The following is a 21,286-nucleotide window of genomic DNA, read 5'->3' as shown; positions in this document are numbered from 1 at the left end:
CTGGGCTCAATGACTCCCTGTGTTTAACACCGTGCTACTTCTCAGAGAACAAGATGCCTAACACTGCTTAAGAGCATTTGCTATTATTCTGCAAAGGAAGATGGGGATGTCTTCTGACCCCACAAAAGATGTTTCCTAGGTAGCCAGATGACTGTCTGCCCTTCATCAGCATTCTCTCTTAACCCTGCAGACTAATCTAACCCAGATCTTACTGACTGCAGCAGAGAACACTACCGCCATGCCTGTGGCCCTCTGATTGCGTTATTAGTTGATAAGGCTTTGTAATTAGCCCTCAAACTCTCCTCAGTAAATCTCCAATTTCACCCCTCAGAGACTCTGAGTAGATGCTACTACACTACAGGGCCTCAGAAAGCTACTAATGAAGTGTGTAATGAGGCTTTTTAGAGTCAGAAGATTGAGGGCAAAAAAACCCAAAGATAAATAAAAAGCATACAAAAGATGAGGGTTCCTTTTCTAGTGATTTCCCTCATCTCTTCTATTAAAAAATATTTCTCAGGAGTGGCTTCAAAACCATTCCTAATTTAAAATGTAGAAGCGTTAATGGAAAATTGAAGTTTACCTTAAAAATTAAAAAAGGCTTGCATCACTGGTGCACAGCAATGAATAATGTTGGAAGAGGACATTAATTTCTCTAGCAAGGAAGGTGTGCTTTAACTCTCAATATGTGACATTTTTGCAGCACACCCAGTCCCCCACATGTGCACAGTTACCCACAGCCTTTTCTGTGTGCACTTGCCAAGGGGTGCGCCTTAGGAGAAATACCCACAAATTTGTTTGGCACTAAACAAAAATGGAGTCTGCACTGTCATGGGCAAAAATGGATGAAAACCCACAGGGCTGGTCTCATGCCTTGCTTCCAAATTTCCCTCTTTGCTTTCACTGTCTCATGTTCAAGCATGTTATGGTTAGCACAAATGGCTGCAAATGGAAAAAAAAAAATTTAATGGAGATTTCCCATATGGCTTAGAGGAGCCTGTGCTGTTCCATGATTCCTGCTGAGCCAAGGCGTCTGTCAGATCTGGTTGTGGTTTAATCCCCTTGCTGTGTGCTTTGGCAACATTTTTGTTGCCATAATAAATTCTGCAGAACAGAACAGAACATGTGGGCATGCCTTGGATAAGAGTCCAGATAAGCATTAAGTTAGCATGGCAATGGATAGATGCAATCTCTCACTCTGAAAAGAGGGAGAGCAGTGAAAAGGTCATTCTTTTGCTCTGGTTTACTATAAACCCAGAAAACATGTCAACCATTTCAGGTTTTAGATATATTAGCTTAAAATACTTAATAAAGTGTTTTGTGTTGAGATACCAGACCGTGAATAAGAGTGGCTGAAATATGGACATGCATCATGCTCTTCAGGTGTGCTATGGGTGTAAACAACCTACAACACAAAGATGCTCTCTCTGTGAGTGTGATTCATAACTTAAGATACTCATTCCATACAGTGGCAAAAATCTGGTAGAGGATTAAGTGAAAAACTTAATCTTGGGTTGTCAAGACAACTCAAAGTATCACTGGTACTGTGTCAGTCCACCAAATAATTTGTACTGTGGCAGATTTCCTTCCTCATTAAAACACTACATTTTTGTACTGCCTCTGCTCACACATCTTTCTGTCTGCCCGCCCATCAGCTTAAGGTGTTCTGGACTACCAGAAACAGAAAAGTCTGCCATTAGAGGTTCACAAAACAAAAGTACACATTGCTGTCACTGAATTTATTTTACTGTAGCTTAACCTATTTCATCTTCATAGCTTCCTGTGAGTCACTTCAGAGCATAATGGAAAACTTCAGCACAGCACGACTATTCATTTGTGTGAGTGATACCAGTATGATTTTCAAATAGAGTGTATTTACTTTGGACTAAATGCTATTGTTATTCCTTTTGACTCAATGGTGAGATGGTTTTCAGAGTCTTTCACAACACTTCAAAAAGGAGATACTGAAAATGGAATTTGCTACTTCTACAGTGTTTTTCTGTTCATTTACATAATCAGTATATTAAGTACTTTTCCCCTGAAAATGAAATGCATCAAATAACCATATTATCTTTAGTTTTTCAGAATTGCTTTCCTATTCCAGAGTACCAAGTTCTTATTTTATTTTCAGCTTTGCTTTCTGGATCCCAGTGTCTCTGATGCTTCCATCTCAGCTTTGCTTGGTTTTGTCATAAATACAGAAAAATGACATTTAGTAGGTTGGACGGATACCCTTACAAATCATGTGGGTCAGTCTCTCTTCCAGGATTGCACAAAGCTTATTTAGGATAGGGACAGACACTCCCTTTGTTTCAGCTATCCATTCTATAAACTGTTTGGCTGTTTTGACCTTTACTGTAAATGAAAATTCCTAGCAGTATACAGCATACCTTCTACAAACTACTGCCTTCCAACACAGTTTAACTTCATCTTCAGTAGCATCACAGCACAGCAGAAAACAATGGACTGAATAGAAGGGCTTGCATTTCACTTCTAGTATACCAAAACTGACATCTGAACAGTTTTGTATAATCAATAGTGCAAAATAAAGAAAAAAATTTTAAAAAGTAACATTTTTTTCTTCCGGGGTTACTGAGAGTCAACATAATTTTCACATTAAATAGGACTTCTGGCACGATTCCAAGAAAACAAAAAGTTGAAAGGAAGCAGATTCAGGTATGTGTCCTGTCTGAACAACAGCAAGTCTGATTGCATTATATTTTGCTCAAATGCAATTTCCTAATAATACTAATAAATTACACTGGCCTTCAACTTGATGTTGTAGGACTAAGTAGTGCAACCTACTATGTAGTTTTTTGAAACAGCATTCATAAAGAAAGAATTGAAATTCATTTTTCTTCAGTGAGTAATCTCAATATTTAGGTGCATTTCATTTTTGAAAAGTCCAAAAAAATTGAGCTATACAGCTATACACACAAATAAGCCAGGTCCATTACCTGACCCTTTGGCCAAGATTTCTTATCCTACAGTGAGAGTGGCTACATCTAACAGAGCTGGTGTCTGAACCATGTCTTGGCACTATCCAGAGGTGACAGGTGGCCTAGGCTACAGGTGTGCTGGGGATGCTGCTGGCTGTGCTATCTCTGTGACAGAGGTGGTGATCAGACGGCTGTGGTTTGGTGTACGACCTGCTTCTGACAGCTGCATAAACCAGCAGTGGCAGACTATGCACTTCCTTTTATTTTTTTTTCCAGCTCAGAGTAAAATATACTCCTTTCCAAAAGCAACTTAAAAGAGATTATTTCAGAATTTTGATGCTTCTATTATATCATTTACATTTACCTATTTGTATTTATTTATTCAGCTGCAAATATGCATTTTTATTGTTTAGAAACTTTTAATGTTCAGTTTGCTGAATCTTTGATCAACGCAAACCAGTAAAATAGGGATTACTTTTGTCAAAGCATAAACGGAGTTTAAATGGGAAAAAAAATCCTTGCAAAGACGCCTAATAGTACTCAGAGGAGAAACATGCACACATGTCAAACATCTGTTGAAGGTTAAGTGAAGGCTGTTCTAATTTTCATTTTAACATATTCAGGATAGTGACAGAAAACTAGGCTTTTTCTTATGAAATCCATCTACCTTTGTTTTACAGCCAATAAATGTTTTTATACTGCCAAAACTATCAATATTCAGCTTTTATTACAAGTCTACTGGTGCTCTGCAGACCTCAGTTCTGAACTATGCTGTCACCCAAGCAGAGGACTAAGAGAATTAAACCCCCATTTTATTTCTGTGCACTAGCTCCCTCCATCTGGGTAAACAAGCTAAAAAGCCAGCTAATGCAGCTGACATCTTGAATTATGTAATTTCTCATGACATGTGCCAGAAATGCTATTCAGCCCTGCTATACATGCAGGAATGCTGTTCAAAGCCCTGGCTTCTGGCTCAGCAGCATGATCAGTGGTACAAATGGTGCTCGGCATGCAGTAAGGATTACTGAGCCATGCTGGAGGAGGCAGGAAGACTCCATAACCATTATCCATTGCTATATCCTTCAAAGAAATCCTCCAGACAGAAAAGGCAACCACAGTGACCGGGAGACAGATATATTGGGAGGAGGTGGTTTGTGGTGAAAATCCAAGTTTAGGATCAGCACCTTGTATTTCTGTGCAACAAGAAATTTTCTGTGTGCTTTAGGATTGCTGTAATCTGTAGATTTTTGCAAGAAAGACTTACAAGAACCAGAATAGTTGTCACGTTTCTGCTTGAAGTTCCCTGGGAAAACCTATGTATGTTAGGCTGGCAGATTCAAAGTGTTGCCCTTCAGTTTAAGGAAAAGCTGAGGACTTAAAAGATATCTGTCATCAGCAGCCTGGCTGCTTAGTTATTCCTAGTCCAGTGTTAGTGACAAATTCTCAACAGAGCCCCTAATAATATCTTACAGTCTTACAAAAAGCTTCCTCCTTTTCTGACTGGTTAGTGGTAACTATGCCATGAAATCCTCTGGGGCCATGAACAAGCACAGCTGTCAACCCCAGTACATGCATCAGCCGTGCACCCGTGCTTTAATCAGTTACATTTTGAGTGGTGTATTTGCAATACATTGAGAAATTAAAGAAGATACAACATTTGGTATTGACCTACTAATAAGCACCTTCCTTCAGGATTTAACAAATCAGGAGTACTTTCTGTCTTGAAATATATTCCTTATTTGAATATGTATGTTTAGTTGCTGTCTGAATCTGTTTATAAGTTGTAGTGGTTTAGGGCAGGCACCAAGACCTGCCACCCACTGGAAAATTTGTGCTGCTACCCAGATTCCCTTTTGGGAGGCCCAGTCTTAGCTGGAAACAAAGAACAACATAGAATATATTTTATTTGGTGTAAGTGCTTGGAAAGTTAGAACAGTGTCTAAGAAAAGATTTTAGTTTGTGGTACGAATAAGATTAGACATACCCTCCAAAACTGGGATTACTGCAACCAAACTGTCTCTGAGAATGATCCCTGGCATACAACAGTGCCCCGAACACAGCCAGACAGTGGCTGGGACAGTACAATATGAAACAGTAAAGCTGGAAACTCTTCTCTTTGATAATAGCCAAAGTTGATGGTTTTCTTGCAGATTGCAAGGTAAATAATTCAATTTAATTAAGCCAAAAGGATTTTTGCCTAAGGTTTTTGTTTTATTTTATGAAAAGGCGAGTCACTATGGTAAACCATATGGTATTACCTACAGAACAATAAACAACACTTGGTCAAAGGTTTCACTCTCAATTTCTTTAGTTTATGTCCCAGGTGAAAAGATGAATTTGCTAAGCCATGAGAAACACCCAGTCACATTAACAGAACCTGCAGATTTTAAATCAGGCTATCACTTTGAAACTCTCCTCACAGGTATATTTACAGTTTACTTATAAAACGATATATTGAAAAGATAAAAAGGAAGGTAAATAAAGATCTATTGGAAAAGATATATAGCTACATATTTCCCTATAGTTTTAAGATTTGCTTTAGTTATTTAATAGGCCATATTGTAGGTAGCTTGAATGAAAAATAACCCAGTCAAACAAAATCTTCCAAAACGTGTTTAAATGTGTATGATAGAGTATAGCAGATAAGATACAGAAAGCATTATACTGATAAAAAAGGTGTAAAATGCCCAATATATGGTACGATGATATATTTACTATTATATCTAGTGTAGAATAGATTATATTTTCTATTTCAGAGAAAGCAATGAAATAACAAAAAAAGATAACATAAACCAGTCCTTCTAGAGAAAAAAAACAGAACTTTGAACTCTTGAAAAAAAAAAAAACCATATATTTCCTTTAGTAAACATAACAAACTCATTCAGAAGTAGAAGGTTTATTTCAGGGATGGAAGATGATGTCAGGTTTTCATCCACTAATCACAAGAAACTGTACCTAATTTAAAATGAAGCCACAAAATTGCCTTTTAAACACAGATAATTTTTTTTCCTATAGATGCTGACCGTTGTCCATAAGACACAAAGAAAAGTTATCCAAGTCACAACAACTTCCAGAAAGGTGTATAACATAGTGTAGTGAAGCTTACTTTTGATGATCTCCGAGTGGTCTTTGCCCAATGGATTTTAATAATGACTCTGGTCGAACTGTTAATTTTGGCGATGTCTTGGGGCTAGTATCAGAATCTCCACTTTCTTCATCTCCCATGGCCTTAATATAGCTCCCACTTCTCATTCTTCTGCACGGGATCTCTTCATCTTTCCCACCAGCTGGGTATCCTCCCCACTCATCCTGAGGTACCTAACAGAGACCATAAAACACACACACAGAATGTGCTTTATTCTTTTCGTATATTTAAATACTTCCTTACCTTTTTCCTTTTACGAAGACAAAAAATGAATTAATTTTTCTTCAGAAACAGATAGTTTATGAAAAGATTTCTAAGAACCCTAAATGATTTGGCCATTTAACTTCAACTACAGAGCTGGAAATTTTCAGTTTATAAATGTTAGAACCCAAGGAACGATGAAGTCATGGATTGTGAGCTGAGCTGCAATATCTATATGTAGACATGCTCTAAATTGCAGGAAGTGTCTTAAAGTTTGCACATAGATTTTACTGGTAACAGTAGGTTAATCAGGTATCTCAGACCTAAAACTCAATGAAAGCTGAGGACTTCAGGGTTTATTACCAGTGATGTATGAATGACATATTTAAGATAAACAAAGCCATGATCTTCGCATAAATGGATAGGATTATGATTTAGGGCAAATTTCTGTGGGGAAAAAAGAAAAAGTGGTAATTTGTCTTTTTTCTATTTAGAAACTGCAAAATAGTTGATAGAGACTGAAATATATCAGGAATGCAACCATTTAAATAATATGTGTGGTTGCAGGGTTGAAGTTGCTTTTATGAAGTTGAGGTGGTTTTCCAAATAGTAAGATCATTAGTCAGATAATCAACAGCTGGTGGACGGACATCTCTCACCATTACAAACTGCCAAAGAATTGAGCAGGAGTGGATTCTTCAATCCAAAGTGAAATCAGCCTTGTTTTAAGGCCTATGATTAAAATCAGCAAGCTTGTCTCTGCCAGTATTGCTTTTTCTTTTTTTTTTTTTTCTTTTATTTAATCTTACAAGGTGCTGAGTCCTCTGGCTCTAATCCAGAATCACACTTATGTATTTACTTAGTTTAAAGGATATAGGCAACTCTCTGAAATGCATTATAAGGACTCATGGTTAAAAAGAAGGATGCGACAGAGTTCATCAGTGGACCCAGGCTGATGCCCTGGGCAGCATCAAACCCTTTATCAACATAATGATTCCATCTATATTAAGCAGTTTAATGCCTTTATTTACTAATATACTATAAGTCTGAAATTGCAGTTAAACATGTATTTAGTTTCTGCAAAGCAGGATGTCTAATAAAGATTTTCAAGTCAAACTTATTTGAGACCTTCTATAGACAGAGTTAGTTCACTGTGGAGCTGAAGCAAATGCTCCCACTGGTTTCAGCAGTCTTGGAGATTGGGTTTAAATAACTAACATGATCTGCTTGCCATCTTTATGGCCCTTTCAAGACTGATGAATTAGCCACCATTAGGTGAACAGACCTGGTGCTTTGAGTCCTAAAAGAGGATTAAGGGAGAAATGAAGTTTTAAAAGGGGGTGAACAAGTGAAAATAGAGATATTAAACTAAAAAACCCAAGCTTAAGACAGAAAAAAAAAAGACTGAAAAATGAAGTCAGATAAGAAGAGATGAAATAGATTGCACATATCAGAAAAATGTTAGAAATAACTATCAGAGAATAAAAAAGAGTAATATTCTTATACAAAGTAATAGGACAGAGCATGAATCTGAGTGAAATATGGGTAAGATCATACAAAGAAACAAACTTTTCACATTATTCACCTTTGGATAGTGATTGGAAAGGAAGCATTGAAAATATTCCCAAATTTGAAGCCTGTAAATGTCATGCTCGTTTCTTTTCTAAGACATAGTATGTATAAGATTAATGTTGCAGGAATGTTTTTTATGATTCTATGTGACCTGAAAGGTATTTATATGCAGTCATAGTAGTCATAGCCAGTCTCCTAAAATACTAAAAATGAATATATTTAATTAAGCATTTTTTAATCTACAGCTGACAACAGTAACAGCTGCAAAAATCTGAATTAGAGAGTCATTTTATTAGTTGATATCATACAAACATACTCTTACTTTTAAATATCCTTTATGAAATGTATGTCAGCATGGCTAAAACCAAAATCCAAATGCTGAAAAAGAAGTTACTGGCATCTACATAGGCCCGCTAAAAGAGATACCATTCAATTCTCAGTACTAAAGCTGAATTATCATGTCTTAATATTATTTTCTTAAAATAAACCTCATAACTTTTTCATAGAATAATTATTTTGGCTTGAAAGATCTTTCCTTCATTTTAGTTCAAAGATAATTAAATAGAAAGTTTAAAAAGACATTGATCACTAACCTTTTACTTGCTCAAATGCAGAACATTATTACTTTCTCAACTTTATTTTGTCTGAAATTCCATGTTCAAATAGCTAGATGAGGACTGGATTTAAATGGGTATGCACAGGCTTATTTGTTGATTGAAGTTGCAATCTTATTTTAAAAGACAGGAATGACTGATTTTGTACATTAAAATATCTAAAAAAATTAAGCTTCTTCACTGTGATAAGGACAAATCTCACAGTTATGTGCTTTACTTTTTCTGTTGATTGCATTTCTTTTGCTTTCTGTATTCATAAGCTATATGAATTCACATAACAGCTAAAGACCAAAGCTAAGAACCAAAGAAGCGCTGCTCCATTTGTGCTTGTGATGTGCTCATGGTACACACCAAGGCAACAAGAATCCCTTTCTAATCAGACCAACTCACTGGCTATCACAGAAGCATTTATGGTTGTTACAACATTATTCACAATTAAAATATCAGGGTTTGGTTGGGTTATTTTTTCCCTTAAGCCATTCAAAGGAGCACAATGCAATGAACACAGTGAAAATTCTTCTGGAACCTGGTGAGGAAGTTTGACCACGTGTTCTCTCAGAAGGTTTCATCCAGAACTTTGGAGAACTGCTGAAGTCTTTTTGCCACCTTCAAAATTAAAAAAAAAGGTGCCCTTGACATTGTTTGTCCTCATGGACTGAGAATAGAAGCAAAATTTGAGTCCCAGTTCAGCTTGGTTCTTCATTTACTTGAGCTGATAGGTTAAATACTTGGAAAAATCGTTCCAAATCCAGGCCATCTCAGACCCCAACACAGCTTTAAAGAAAAGCAAAAGCATTATACGAGTGCAGGAAGGATTTTTATTTTTAGATATTAACAAAAATATTTAACATCATATATGAGGGTCATTAAATATACATCTTCCAAAATATGGAAAGCGTTTTACAACTTGCAGAAATTCTATCTTACAATAGCTTCCAGCTCCTGAAATTCCCATCTGCAGGTCTTGCAGCTGCTAATTTGGAATAATTACCCTAATTATCTACTTGCATATAGTGATGAGTGCTGATATTTATAATGTCTAAAAAGGCCTTCCTTCTGTTCTAGATGTTAACATGAATCCCTAGTAGTTTCTATCCACAGAGGAGTTAGACTGCATATTACTGTATGAATTTCCTTCTGCAAGAACAACTGGCTGACAAGGTCTGGCTGCTGATATGGTTACAGCTATTACAGAAGAGGATGAGTGTCCTTCATAAGCATCATTCAGTGTTTCTGTAAGGAGCACCAGGATCAGAAAATTTGACATCTCTCAATTGTCCAGCCACAGATTCATTTTGATATCTTACATTAATCACCTAGGGTCAATTATAATAAAACACTTGGTACCTAACACTTACTACATGTTACGAAGCTGAAGTGATAGTGAACCCCAGAACCTTAGGAGCGATGCTAAATTCCCCATAAAGGCATTTCAGAGAGTTAGTTCCTTCAAAGTAGTATCCAAAAAGTCCATCTAGTTAGCAATCAAAATGTAAAGTGTGAAAAAAAATCTCAAAGAGTTCTCCTTTCTTGGACTTACTGTATCTGATTACATGCAGCAGAAAGGTTTTCTGTTATTTTCCAGTCAGATCCTAAAATCATCTTCTGAAGAAAAATGTTCTTATTTCCTTTTCTTTTTTTTTTCTTTTTTTTTTTTTTCAAAAGAACAGTAGCCTTATTCTTTCCTTCTGTTATGAAATAGCTGTGGAAGTTGAAGACATTCTTGCTCATCTTCTAATCCATAATGTTTGGAGAGCTCAGGAAGAAGATGACCTAGGGCTCATAAATAAGCTGTTATGTTCTCCTCCTCTTTTTGTCACTCACAGCCTTTTCATGAAGCACTCACAGATTGCTGGGGGAGGGCTTGTTAGGAGAGAGGGACTCCATGTACATAAAAAGGTGTGATGCAGCTTTGTGATCAGGCATTTACCTGAAAGGAGGGAGCTTAGTTATAGCCCCTAGGCCAAGCACTCACATGAATTTTATGTAAAAGAGCGTTTGGATAAAACTTGTGGAGCCTCTAAGCAAAGAAAGAAGTACCTTTGATCCAAACTGATGTACACCCTGCTGCTCAGAATGCAATTCAGGGAACTTAGAAGATGAAGTTTGACCTTCTGTAGGCTAAGGGAGAAACTGAACTGTCATCTTCACAGTGGGTATTCTAGAAACTTTGTTACTATAAAAACAAATTTCCTTGCTTTAGATTAAATGTCACTATTCTTGGTCTTTGTTAGAAGTTCATATCTTAAAATACCCCTTGCTACTAATTTTTTGGCTAAATACCTAGAGTGTCACATGACCAGTAAATGGTTACGAAGGTGATTATTTCTGAATTTTAATCGAAATCTTATTTCTATCTCCCTCTTATAGAAACAGTACATATTTGTGTGACTATAGTTCTTAATTTTCTTCTTTTAATATATCATACATTTTACACTGTGTTTTAATTTTATTAAAATGGGCCAGACCGCCCAGGTAAGTGGTTGAATCACCATCCCTGGAGGTATTTAAAAGATGTGGTGCTTAGAGACATGGTTTAGTGGTAGACTTGACAGTGCTGGGTTAACAGTTGTACTCAATGACCTTAAAGGTAATTTCCAATCCAAATGATTCTGTTTCTATTCTTCCTGTTGGTGTACTGACTGGGCTCAGACCAGACCTGACAGAAGAAGGATTTTGGATCCCTAACTGGACTGCAGCAGCAAGTCTGTCCCCTGATTCTCAAAAAAGAAAATTTAATTCATAGATTCTGTGTGTAAACAACAGCATGTTGTCAGGGAAAACAGAGATAGATTTAACAAAACTACAGAACAAACTAGAAATCATGGAATTCCTGCGGTTGGAAGGGACTCTGGAGGTCTCTAGTCCAGCCTTCTGCTCATAGTATGGTCAGGTACAGCAGATTGCCCAGGACTGCTACAAAGATGGTGAAGGGCCTTGAGGGGAAGCCATATGAGGAGGGGCTGAGGTCACTTGGGCTGTTCAGCCTGGAGGAGACTGAGGGGAGACCTCATTGCAGTAACAACTTCCTTGTGAGGGGAGGAGGAGGGGCAGACACTGATCTCTTCTCTGTGGTGACCAGTGACAGGACCTGAGGGAATGGCCTGAAGTTGTGTCAGGGGAGGTTTAGGTCGGATATCAGGAAAAGGTTTTTCACCCAGACGGTGGTTGGGCACTGGAATGGGCTCCCCAGGGAAGTGGTCACAGCACCAACACTGACAGAGCTCAAGAAGAGTTTGGACAATGCTCTCAGGCACATGGTGTGACTCTTGGGGATGGTCCTGTGCAGGGCCAGGAGTTGGACACGGTGATCCCTGTGGGTCCTTTCCAGCTCAGGATATTCAGTGATAATTTGACTGTGTCCAACTGGCTTCCAAAGATGAAGATGCCACGACCTCTCTAGGCAACCTGTTCCAATGTTTGACTACACTCAGGGGGAAAAAGATTTTCCTTATATCTGATGAGAATTAGGTAACCTAGGCTCCCTAAAGCTAATTCTAGGAGTGTGAATATCTAATCTTGTATCTAAGCAATTGTCATGGGTTAGCAAAGCATAGTCCTGGAAGTGATGTTCTTTCAAAGGGGTGCTTACAGCTTCCTCTGTGACCTGACAGAACCTATCAGCTGGCCAGTTTGAATACGGACAATTCTTTGAGCCACTTAAAATTGTGACCTCCTCTGTGATCCACACTTAAGAATAGACAACCACCCCCTCCACAGCTCTCTCTCGTTTCCAGTGCTGGGACAGGTGGCTGCGGGCCCCCTGCGGGGGCCGGCGGGCCCAGCCAGGCCCTGCTTGGGCCAGGCTGGGCTGGGCCACGGCCATCCTGGAGCCGATGGGCCCTGTTCCACCCGCAGAACCACCCCACCGCTCTGCTGTGGGCAGCTGGAGCGGCTCGGCTCCCCCTCTCCAGTGTGGCCAAGATTCAGCTGAAGCTGCCCACCAATGTCTGGCAGAGATCATGTGACCAACATCGATAAGCCACATTCCAGCTGCGAGGCCTGGGTGAGATTAACCCTTTTAGTGCTGTGAAGAGCTGAAAACCTGAGGGAAGAGAAAGAGGAGATGCTTAAAGCTGAAATTCTGTTGTAAAGCTATGATACCTCAGAGTACCCATTGTAATTTCATGAAGGCATGGGGGGTGGAGTGTTCAACTTGTACTTGTGAGCAAAAGCACCTGCGCTGAGATAGGCAGATGCTGACGCAGCTGTAATTTCATGAGAAATTTGAACAGGGAGAGATGGAAGCAATGAGGACTTCTGCTCCAAATGGGAAAGGAGAAAACCTCAGTTCCTAGAGATGCTCCCAGAGATAGTCCTAAAGATGAAGATGAGGAAGACCCTTTGCTCCCAGGGAAGGAGAAGGGCCTCTGTTCTTAGTGACGAAATGCTCCCAGAGATGGGTGAAGAGAACTTTTGTTTCTGAACGGCTCAACCTTAAAATTGTACCCCAAAAAACTTCAAGAGTGGACCCTCGAAAGCAGTTGTGGGAAAAGCTGCAAGTTCGGGAAGGGACTCACATGCAAGCAGAGAACCAACCTGGGTGGTTGTCTCATTGTGATAATCCTTTCATAGCATGGACAAGAGAGACTCCTCTTCCTAAATAGACTGAACAAGGTTATTATGGAAGTGATAAACAGGCTGAACATCTCAAGGGTTGTCTTTTTACATTGTCAATGGGAGAAGGGAGAAAGGTGGGGGGAGGAGAAGTGTTCTGAAGGTGTGGTATAATTTTTTTTCTTCTTTTAGGTCTGTTAATAAACTTCTTTATATTCTTTCAAGTTTGGTGCCTGCTTTGCATTTCTCCTAATTCTTATCTCACAGAAGGTAAACAGTAATGAGTATTTTGGACCAAACCACTACAGCAATACTGACAACAAAACTGGAATAAACAATGAAATATTCATTTTTCTGGACTTTGACCACTGTTAATTTGATTTTTTTAATTTCAGTTTAAGATTTAGCTAAAACAGTCAAAATGGCAACAGCCATCAACATTTCAAAAGAGATCTGTTCTTGTTGTTCCACCCACTTCTATGGCATTGGCTCACAGGTCCCAGAATTTTAGAGATGTTCCATGACTAAACTGCTGATCTGCTTAAAACCTGCATATCAGTTTACTATCTAAAATGAAACTCTTCTAAATAAATGGCTTCAGTTGAGGGAGATGGCTATCACTTCTTCATATTTCTTATTCTCAAAGGTTAAAGGGAGGATTACCTACCTCATAGGAGTTCTGTGAAATCTAATTAGCATGCAGATATAAAATGCACTGAAATATTAATTTTGACCTAAATCTTATTTTAGTAATAAAAATTTCACATTTTACTAGAAGCAGAAGCTATCTGCGCATGGAACTAGACTATAGATGATGTGAAGAAGGATAAGATACGAAACAGTGTGTTGGAGACACATAATTTTTGTAAGTTTATGCTTTCTCAGCCTGCTCAAGAAGATGCCACAATCTGAAATGCAGGTAAGAGGTTTTCTCTTAAATCATGTTTTCTTCAAGGAGCCTCAGAAAAACAGCCTTTGTGCACAGCTGCAAGTAGATGAAAGTAAATGACAATCTTGGAACGCAGGCAGGGAGATTTTTTTTGCAATGGTAGAAAGTTTCCTTGAAACTACAGTGGGAGATGGGAGCTGGACCTCCTGTGTTTTCAAAAATTTCACTGAAGAAGGAACACCAAGCAATTACAATATTATATTCCCGAAGTTAATGGCACTAAGACATTCCCCTGCTTACTGGCTGTGGACTCAACCCTGTTGCTCAGGATTTTTGCGGGAGGGAAGAGTGCAGTATATGAAAATAGAAGTTTGTTTCCTCTGTAGCTAATCTTGTGTCTACAACTCACCACAATTCTTGGTGCACATTTTTGACTAGCTTCTTCTGCATGGCTTTTTACTTTTTTTTTTTTTAATGTGCTGATTCATTGTGTAAAGAACATGAATTATGCAATGAAGTCATTGAAAAATCTCTACAAAACATGCCAGGGACTCCTCCTCACCACTAACAATGTCATTCTTCATAATTAGCTTTAATTTTCACATGCCACCCTCTACTCCTTGAACTCCTTGACAGCTCAGAAGCACAGAGAGTTCTTACAGCATTCCTGAAGGTGTGTTGTCATTGTCCATCAAGGCAGGAGCTAATTTGAGAAAACAAGAGTCATCTTTACCTTGCCAGCCATTCTCTCCAGGCTTTGCTATGAACAGCCATAGTATTACAGAAAGAGGAAGGAAATCACAGAGATCCCAAACAATATGTACTTTACATTAGGTTGAAAACAACTTCAGCAATTTGGGATTTGGTAATAATCTGGACACCCATGCAGATGATAGAATACAAGCCTACTATTCCAGCTGGGAGATGTTCAAATAGGCAGATCATTGCCAGCATTATTTATTGTCTGATTCTATTCTCTCACGTGGAGTTCCAAGCAAACTGCACTAAGCAACCCTTGAAGGAAAGAAGACTTCTGTCCAATGTACTAAAATTGCTTAGTCAACTCCTGTTTTCTAAAGAACTGTGCTCTTTTCATTTAAATAATGTTTTATAACTCATATCTCACAAATGATGAATTTAAAAGAAAAAAAGAGAAAGAACCAACACTATGTTCCCTAACTGGTTCTCCAGCAACAATGTGAATTATAATTCAAGTATGGCTAAATACTGTAATTGGTGTTGTGAGGACTTTGTGGCTTTGTTTATGCTGTTTGGATGAAAGTGGGCCAAATTCCCGTCCCATTACCATCTGTGCTCGTACTGATGGCAGAGATCCTTGCAGTTCAGCCACCTGCAAATTCTCTGCTGTGTTGTTGGGTCTCTCTGGGACCCTCAGGACTCTGTGCTGTTTGTACATGGTGGAGCAAGGTGCAGTCAGACAGCAGTCGTGGGCTTGTCCACACTGTAGGTGATTTTAGCCTGCTAAGCCTGGCTTACTGAGATCTTGTGTCAGAGCTTTTATAGTTTCTTAACCTAAGACACAAAATCAGCAGGAAAAAAGACCACAAACCCAAGAAACCTGTGTTTCATTTGGCTGCATATTTCCTTTGGTATATGATCAAGGACACTGCTTTGTGGTCAGCTCAAGCCACTTTAAAATTATATTACCATTAATTTCAGTGGGGCAGGTTTTCCTTAAGCAATACTCAGCTTTTCAAGCAACGCTAGTAATGGTCAAGTGACCTAGAGTGCTACCTGAAAAATTACCCTAACAGCAGTAAGGATAAGTAAAGATAAGTGTTCAGCTGAGCTGGTGAGTTGCTCCAACTCACTGTGCTACTGCACAGCCATAAGAACTCGGGAGAGAGAAGGATGCAAATGCTGTGGTGACTACCTTAGGGCTGGGCAAACACAGGTCAGTAAAGAGCCACTGCCTTGCCTGGAGATTGCTGCCCTGCAGCACTTCACTCCCATGCTGTGGAGCAACCTTTACCTCTGAAACAGTGTGGCTACCAGGAGCGCTCCCTGGCCTGTGCTAAGTACAGAACCAACAGTGTGCCAGAAGGAGTTTAGGAAAATATTGGCTAGCTTGGATGAAAACAATGCCTGAGACCGGCTGAACCACATAACAGTACTGAGGATCATGATGCAGTGCCAGGGAAACCATCCTGACACTATGCAGTTTGATAGAATAGATGATAAGGTAGCAATTATTTTCCTAGTGGAAGTTTACAGAAACATCAAAGATCAAAACTTGGAACTCTGCATGCATGCCACAACCAGCAGCTTTTCTGCCAAGAAAGAAAGTTTGCACCCAGAGTTTGTTTTCTTATGTCTTTGCCTTTTTGGGCCAGCTCATAGATGCATTTTCCTTTAAACCTTTCTCCATAAATTGAATTAAATGCAAATTCTGCTGAAACCAAGCATCAAAAGGCTAAAGACCTAAACAGGACTGCAGCCTGTCTCTTACTACAAGTGAAGGGGAGCCAGGAGTACACCTGCCAGCTGGGCTGCCTGATGGATGGGCAGCTGACAAGGCCCAGGGGACCACAGCATCAGCAACTGAAGCTGACCACAGGTTTTTCTGAGTCAGGAAACACTCCACAGACCATTCAAGGTTACAGAAGTATAAAGTAAGAGAAAAAAAAGTCCATAAATGGAAGAAAAGGAGAGGTCCTCCCAACATACTTACAATGCACAGCACCTCTGAAACCACAGAGACTAAGGAGCAAGGACGCCAGTGTTGCAGAGCTATTATAAGGCTAGAGAGGGATGAACCTAAAAGGTAGCATATGCAGGGCTGACCCAGAAAGTGGCCTGTAGAAAACAGCGTCTTATTTAATTGAAGCAGGAAATTATATCACGTTTTTTGCTTTTTTCCAGTTTGTTGTAGGTCTACTACTGAAAAAACAGTATGTCTTTAAAACACAAATGATTTTAAAGGCTATTTAATAGATATATTTGCCTCTCATCAATTTTTCTGATTTTAACTAATGATAGATATAATGTTTTGAGCAGTTAAGTCCAGATGACTGCAATTAATTAGCTTCCAGGGCAAAATGAGTATTATTTTTCCTGTCTATCTACTATGTAATGCTTAACTATCTGCATACTTTTCAAAAAGTGTTTCCCTACCGAAGTACCAGGAAACTTGTCCATATGGACAATGAGCTATTTAAACACATTTGCAATGCCACTTTAAAAAACAACCTTTAAGCACAGAATTGTAAGATGGCCAAACCCAGTAAAAACAAAAACAAAACCAAAACAACATTTGTGAATACTTCACCATTTTTACAGTCACCCTTTTGCAGGAAAAATGGCATGGACTACTCAAGAGAGGAGCTGGGTCTGCCTTAGACAGCACGCCTGTGGCCTAGAAGAGTGTGTAGGCACTACAGCCCCAAGTCCATGTTCCTGGCAGTCTCCTTCGGCAGGTGGCCTGAGAATATATAATAGTAAGCTACTCCTGTATGAAAACTTCTTCAGAACCAGTGACACCTTTGAGTAACAACTGCAAAGGTCAGCCTTTGGCTTCAGTGAAGTGAACATTGAAAAAAAATTTGGAAACACACTTCTAACATTATAAAGGAGGACAATTCCCCCTGATTAAAAGGCAGTGGGATCACGGCCTCCCTTTTCTACTCATAGCTTTGAAATTTCCACTGTAATAGGGACATGTTCTGGCAGCTTTCAGAAAATGCTAGCTCTGAAATCTTTCTACTCTTGTTTGGAGAAAAGTTTCAGCAATTTATTTCATCCAATGTGAGGATTCTAGTATATGGGCATGGAAGCTTTCTTTTTTCTTTTTCTTTTCCTTTAGAGGGGGATTTAAGTATTCTGGGATTTGTGATACACAAAACCATCAGCATTCTGTAAATACAGGGAAGAGTAAGCATTATTACTCCTTTTTATGTAATGTTCCACAAGATGTTGCAGGCTGACTTTAACACTGTGAATGGACCATGGGGCAAAAACTGTCCCATCATTTCCCTGATTGTCTGGGCACTACCTGTCTGTTCTGCACATCTCCACTGCTGACTGGGAGGGCATAGGGGTAGCTGAGACATCCTTGTGGGACTGTAATGAGCTGTAGAAAACCGAATGGTATAGCATTTGTCCATGTTGATTTAGGATGCAGACTGCCCTGCTACCCTACTGTCTATACTAGCTTTTCCTGCTGTGGAAACAACCCAGTTAATTCTTGAGTGGTGGCTGATCATAAATCATTGTGAAGGGAGTGTGGATGATAGTAATTTGGATGTGAGTATCAAAAGTCTGCTAGCTATGGCTAGCTCCGGCTAACTCCACAGTGTGTACTCACTGGGAGAGGACTGGATGTAGTTTCTGTAGTTCATGCAAGGGTTTTATGTCAAGCAAACAGACACAATCTAGTTTCACAAAGATGAAGTGCTGAGAAAAGTGTATTGAGTTCAAATCCACCCATCCTTGAAAACCAGAGGGAGAGTGCAAAGCAGTTGTGTGCCTCACATGGGCAGTGGTTTCATTTGTGGGAATTTGTCCTATCCCCGGTAGAGTTCCTGGGAAAATGCAGCTGAGGGCTTAACGCCTATTTATCCATGAGCTTGTCCTCAAAGATTTTCTCCACGTAGGCTTTACTTAAACCAGAAAAGAGCCTTGTTGAAACTGCTGCTTTTTTCTTTTTCTCTTTTAAAGAGATGAACTCTGTGCTCTTCTTTCATTCTGCAGAGTACAGAGCTAACAATACTACCCACATGCTTTGCAGTGCCTCTGCTGTAACTGATGACGCTCGTACTTAAATGCACTAGGAAGACAGGAGTGGGTTGAAGCCATTTTTAGAACAACATGCTATTTCCTTTTTTAGTGCTGACTCATTCACTGTACCTTGTGGTATGTTTACCCCAATTGCTTGCTGCTTTGGAGGCTGTTGAATGGGTGAGGAAGGAATATTAATCAGTGACACATTGCACTGTGCTCCGGAACTACAGTCATGGTGAATGTGATGCTCTTGCCTATCTTTTGGCTTAATTGTGGGAATTATTTTTCTTTAACTAGCATTAAAAGTTATTCCAGTTCTGGAAACTGTAAGCAACTCTTCTGTGCACATCCTTTCAGCACAGTTATCTAGTTCATATCCTTTTTTTTTTCTGTTAAAAATCTTTGCTCCTTGCTAGTACTCATATCAGAGTGGAATTAATCAAAGTCATTGCACTGTACACATGTGAAACCTAATTAGCCAAAACAGCTGATGAAGATAGAGGAGATCTCACAGCTCATTTATCTTTTTCTTTACATATTTTATCTTAAAATGAAAATGACTTGGAAAACAGTAGCAGCCACTATGGCTAAAACTATACAAAAGTGTGCATTATTGCATGTGTGATCTACTTCGGCTGTTTTGCCTGCTGAGTGAGGTGGCAAAGTGTTTGTTGCCCAGAAATGTACTGAAATAATCAATTTGTCTTCATTCGAAATAGAAATTAAAGTCCCATACATAATAATGGCAGCCAATCATTCACAATATATAGTGATATAGATATATGATATATAGATAGATAAATGCTGTTAGTATATGGGTATAAATGGTTGCCCTCTGCTCTTGAGATGATAGTTGACCATCTGGTTGACATTACAGCCCTCTCAAATGGGCTTCTCACCCTTCCCCTCTCCCTAGTCTCTGGACATTCCCACCACCTCCAATGTAGAAGGAGTGATGCAAATCTAATCTGGGTTTTAAATGAGAAGAATAATCACTATTTTATACAGCCTTATTTCAACTAATTTAGTTCTCTTAAACCATCCACTTTAGGACTAGATGACCACCCATGCTTGAAAAAGGCATGTTGCCTGAACCACCTCTGACTTACACCACAACACTCCCAGTCCAAGGAGAGGCCCCAGCTGCAAGGACTCTGTGAAGGGAATGTAAAACCCTAAAAGAGGAGCCAGAGATTAAGCTTGGAGATTTACCAGGTTAAAGAAATACTTGATTTCAACTCTAGGACATGACTGAAGAATATAATGAGCAGAAACCTTCAAAATCTCATCTCATCTCCTGTTTCCAGGAATTTGTTAATTTGCTAACAGCTTCCTTCCTAGAAAGGAAAATCCTATATTCACGCTTCAGAGTTTCAGTTTGAAGGAAAAGAACCTCATTAATTATGGTGGAAGACAAAGTGGAAGCCTAGAAACATAATACAGAAAACAAAGTCTCAAGCACAGGCCTAAGACACTGCCATGGTCTTTCAGTTTGAGATTCTGCATATCTAAAGTCTCAGTGGAAAACAGAAGTAGAAATATTTCATGCAGATACTGAAAAAAACAGTAAGAAGAAGACCAGTAGATAGAAAAGTGAGTTGGCTACTGAGAATGCTCATATAGCTAGGTAGTAGAACAAAAGCCATATATAAAAATTGATAATATTAATGCATAAACAGAAAATTAATTTTTATTATTCTGAGGTATGCTTATGTATTAGTGTATTCATTGAAGGACTATAATTTCACAGCTTTATTTTAAAAATAATTAAAAATATATAGCTGACATCAGTCAGGACCAATGTATTTAATATCACTTTAAATACAGAGACCCTGTGAAGGGCCTTGGGATTTTAAACTGATCTGTTCACTTGTGCACCTCAGGGAAGTCTGCTGCTGCACATCAGTGTCATAATCCCTTGAATTCTCATTGCCATCTACTCTTGAGCAAGGCAGTAAACTCTCCTGGGTAGGGATTCCCACATGTTTCTCTACCTTTTTAGTTTCTGAACCTAATGATTATTTTTATCCAATTATTAGTCAGTGATGCTGCTTACACTGCCATAAGAAAAGTTAAATATCCCTCCTCAGTTTTGCAGATAGAGCAGTTGAAGTGTGCAGTGATTAATAAATTAGATTTCCTGGGTCAGAGAGAAAGTTCCTGGCAGAGCTACTAATGGGACATATCTCTGATCTTTATGATTACTTTGTGACAGCCCAACATCCCTCAAAGCAAAAGTTTCAAAACCAGGCATTTAGTTATGACATTGACAGAATGGGGTGCCTTCAATTTGTTTGCTGACCTTGGGCTAGTGAATAAGCCAGCCACTCAGTCTGAAGGATATCTATGCTCTGAATGGCATGTTCTGATATGATGAAACATATGCTTTATTTTAATATTTCATAATGAGAATATTTCTGTTATAGAATTCCTTGTATTATTGCTTTGGACACAAGTATAGATTCCTTGTAACTGAGTACTTGAGTCTTAACAGATTTCCATCATAGGATCTCTGTGAATAGGGAATGGGTACTATGCCATTTTTAAAGGGTCTTAAAAACAAAGATTTTGTGCAGCAAAAATTTGAATTCACATCTCCTAGATTTTAAGCTGGATAAACCTACTAGTGGAT

At 38.9% G+C, this 21,286-nt stretch overlaps 1 protein-coding gene across 17 annotated transcripts in view; it reads right to left on the bottom strand.

Annotated features, from left to right (window-relative positions):
* The window catches only part of DLGAP2 (DLG associated protein 2), a 458,740-nt gene that overhangs the window by 65,646 nt on the left and 371,808 nt on the right, over positions 1–21,286 (bottom strand). For all 17 annotated transcript variants that reach the window (XM_042016315.1, XM_042016316.1, XM_042016327.1 and 14 more), the window contains one exon: positions 6,043–6,254. In XM_042016315.1, the coding sequence (XP_041872249.1) occupies positions 6,043–6,254 (212 nt within the window). The remainder of the gene's footprint in view (positions 1–6,042; positions 6,255–21,286) is intronic.

This window comes from Corvus kubaryi, unplaced genomic scaffold (assembly GCF_017639235.1).
Source record: "Corvus kubaryi isolate FWS band 111438036 unplaced genomic scaffold, C.kubaryi_AGA036_p1.0 split3-73, whole genome shotgun sequence".
Lineage (NCBI taxonomy): Eukaryota > Metazoa > Chordata > Aves > Passeriformes > Corvidae > Corvus > Corvus kubaryi.
This window is presented reverse-complemented; position numbering and strand designations above follow the sequence as displayed.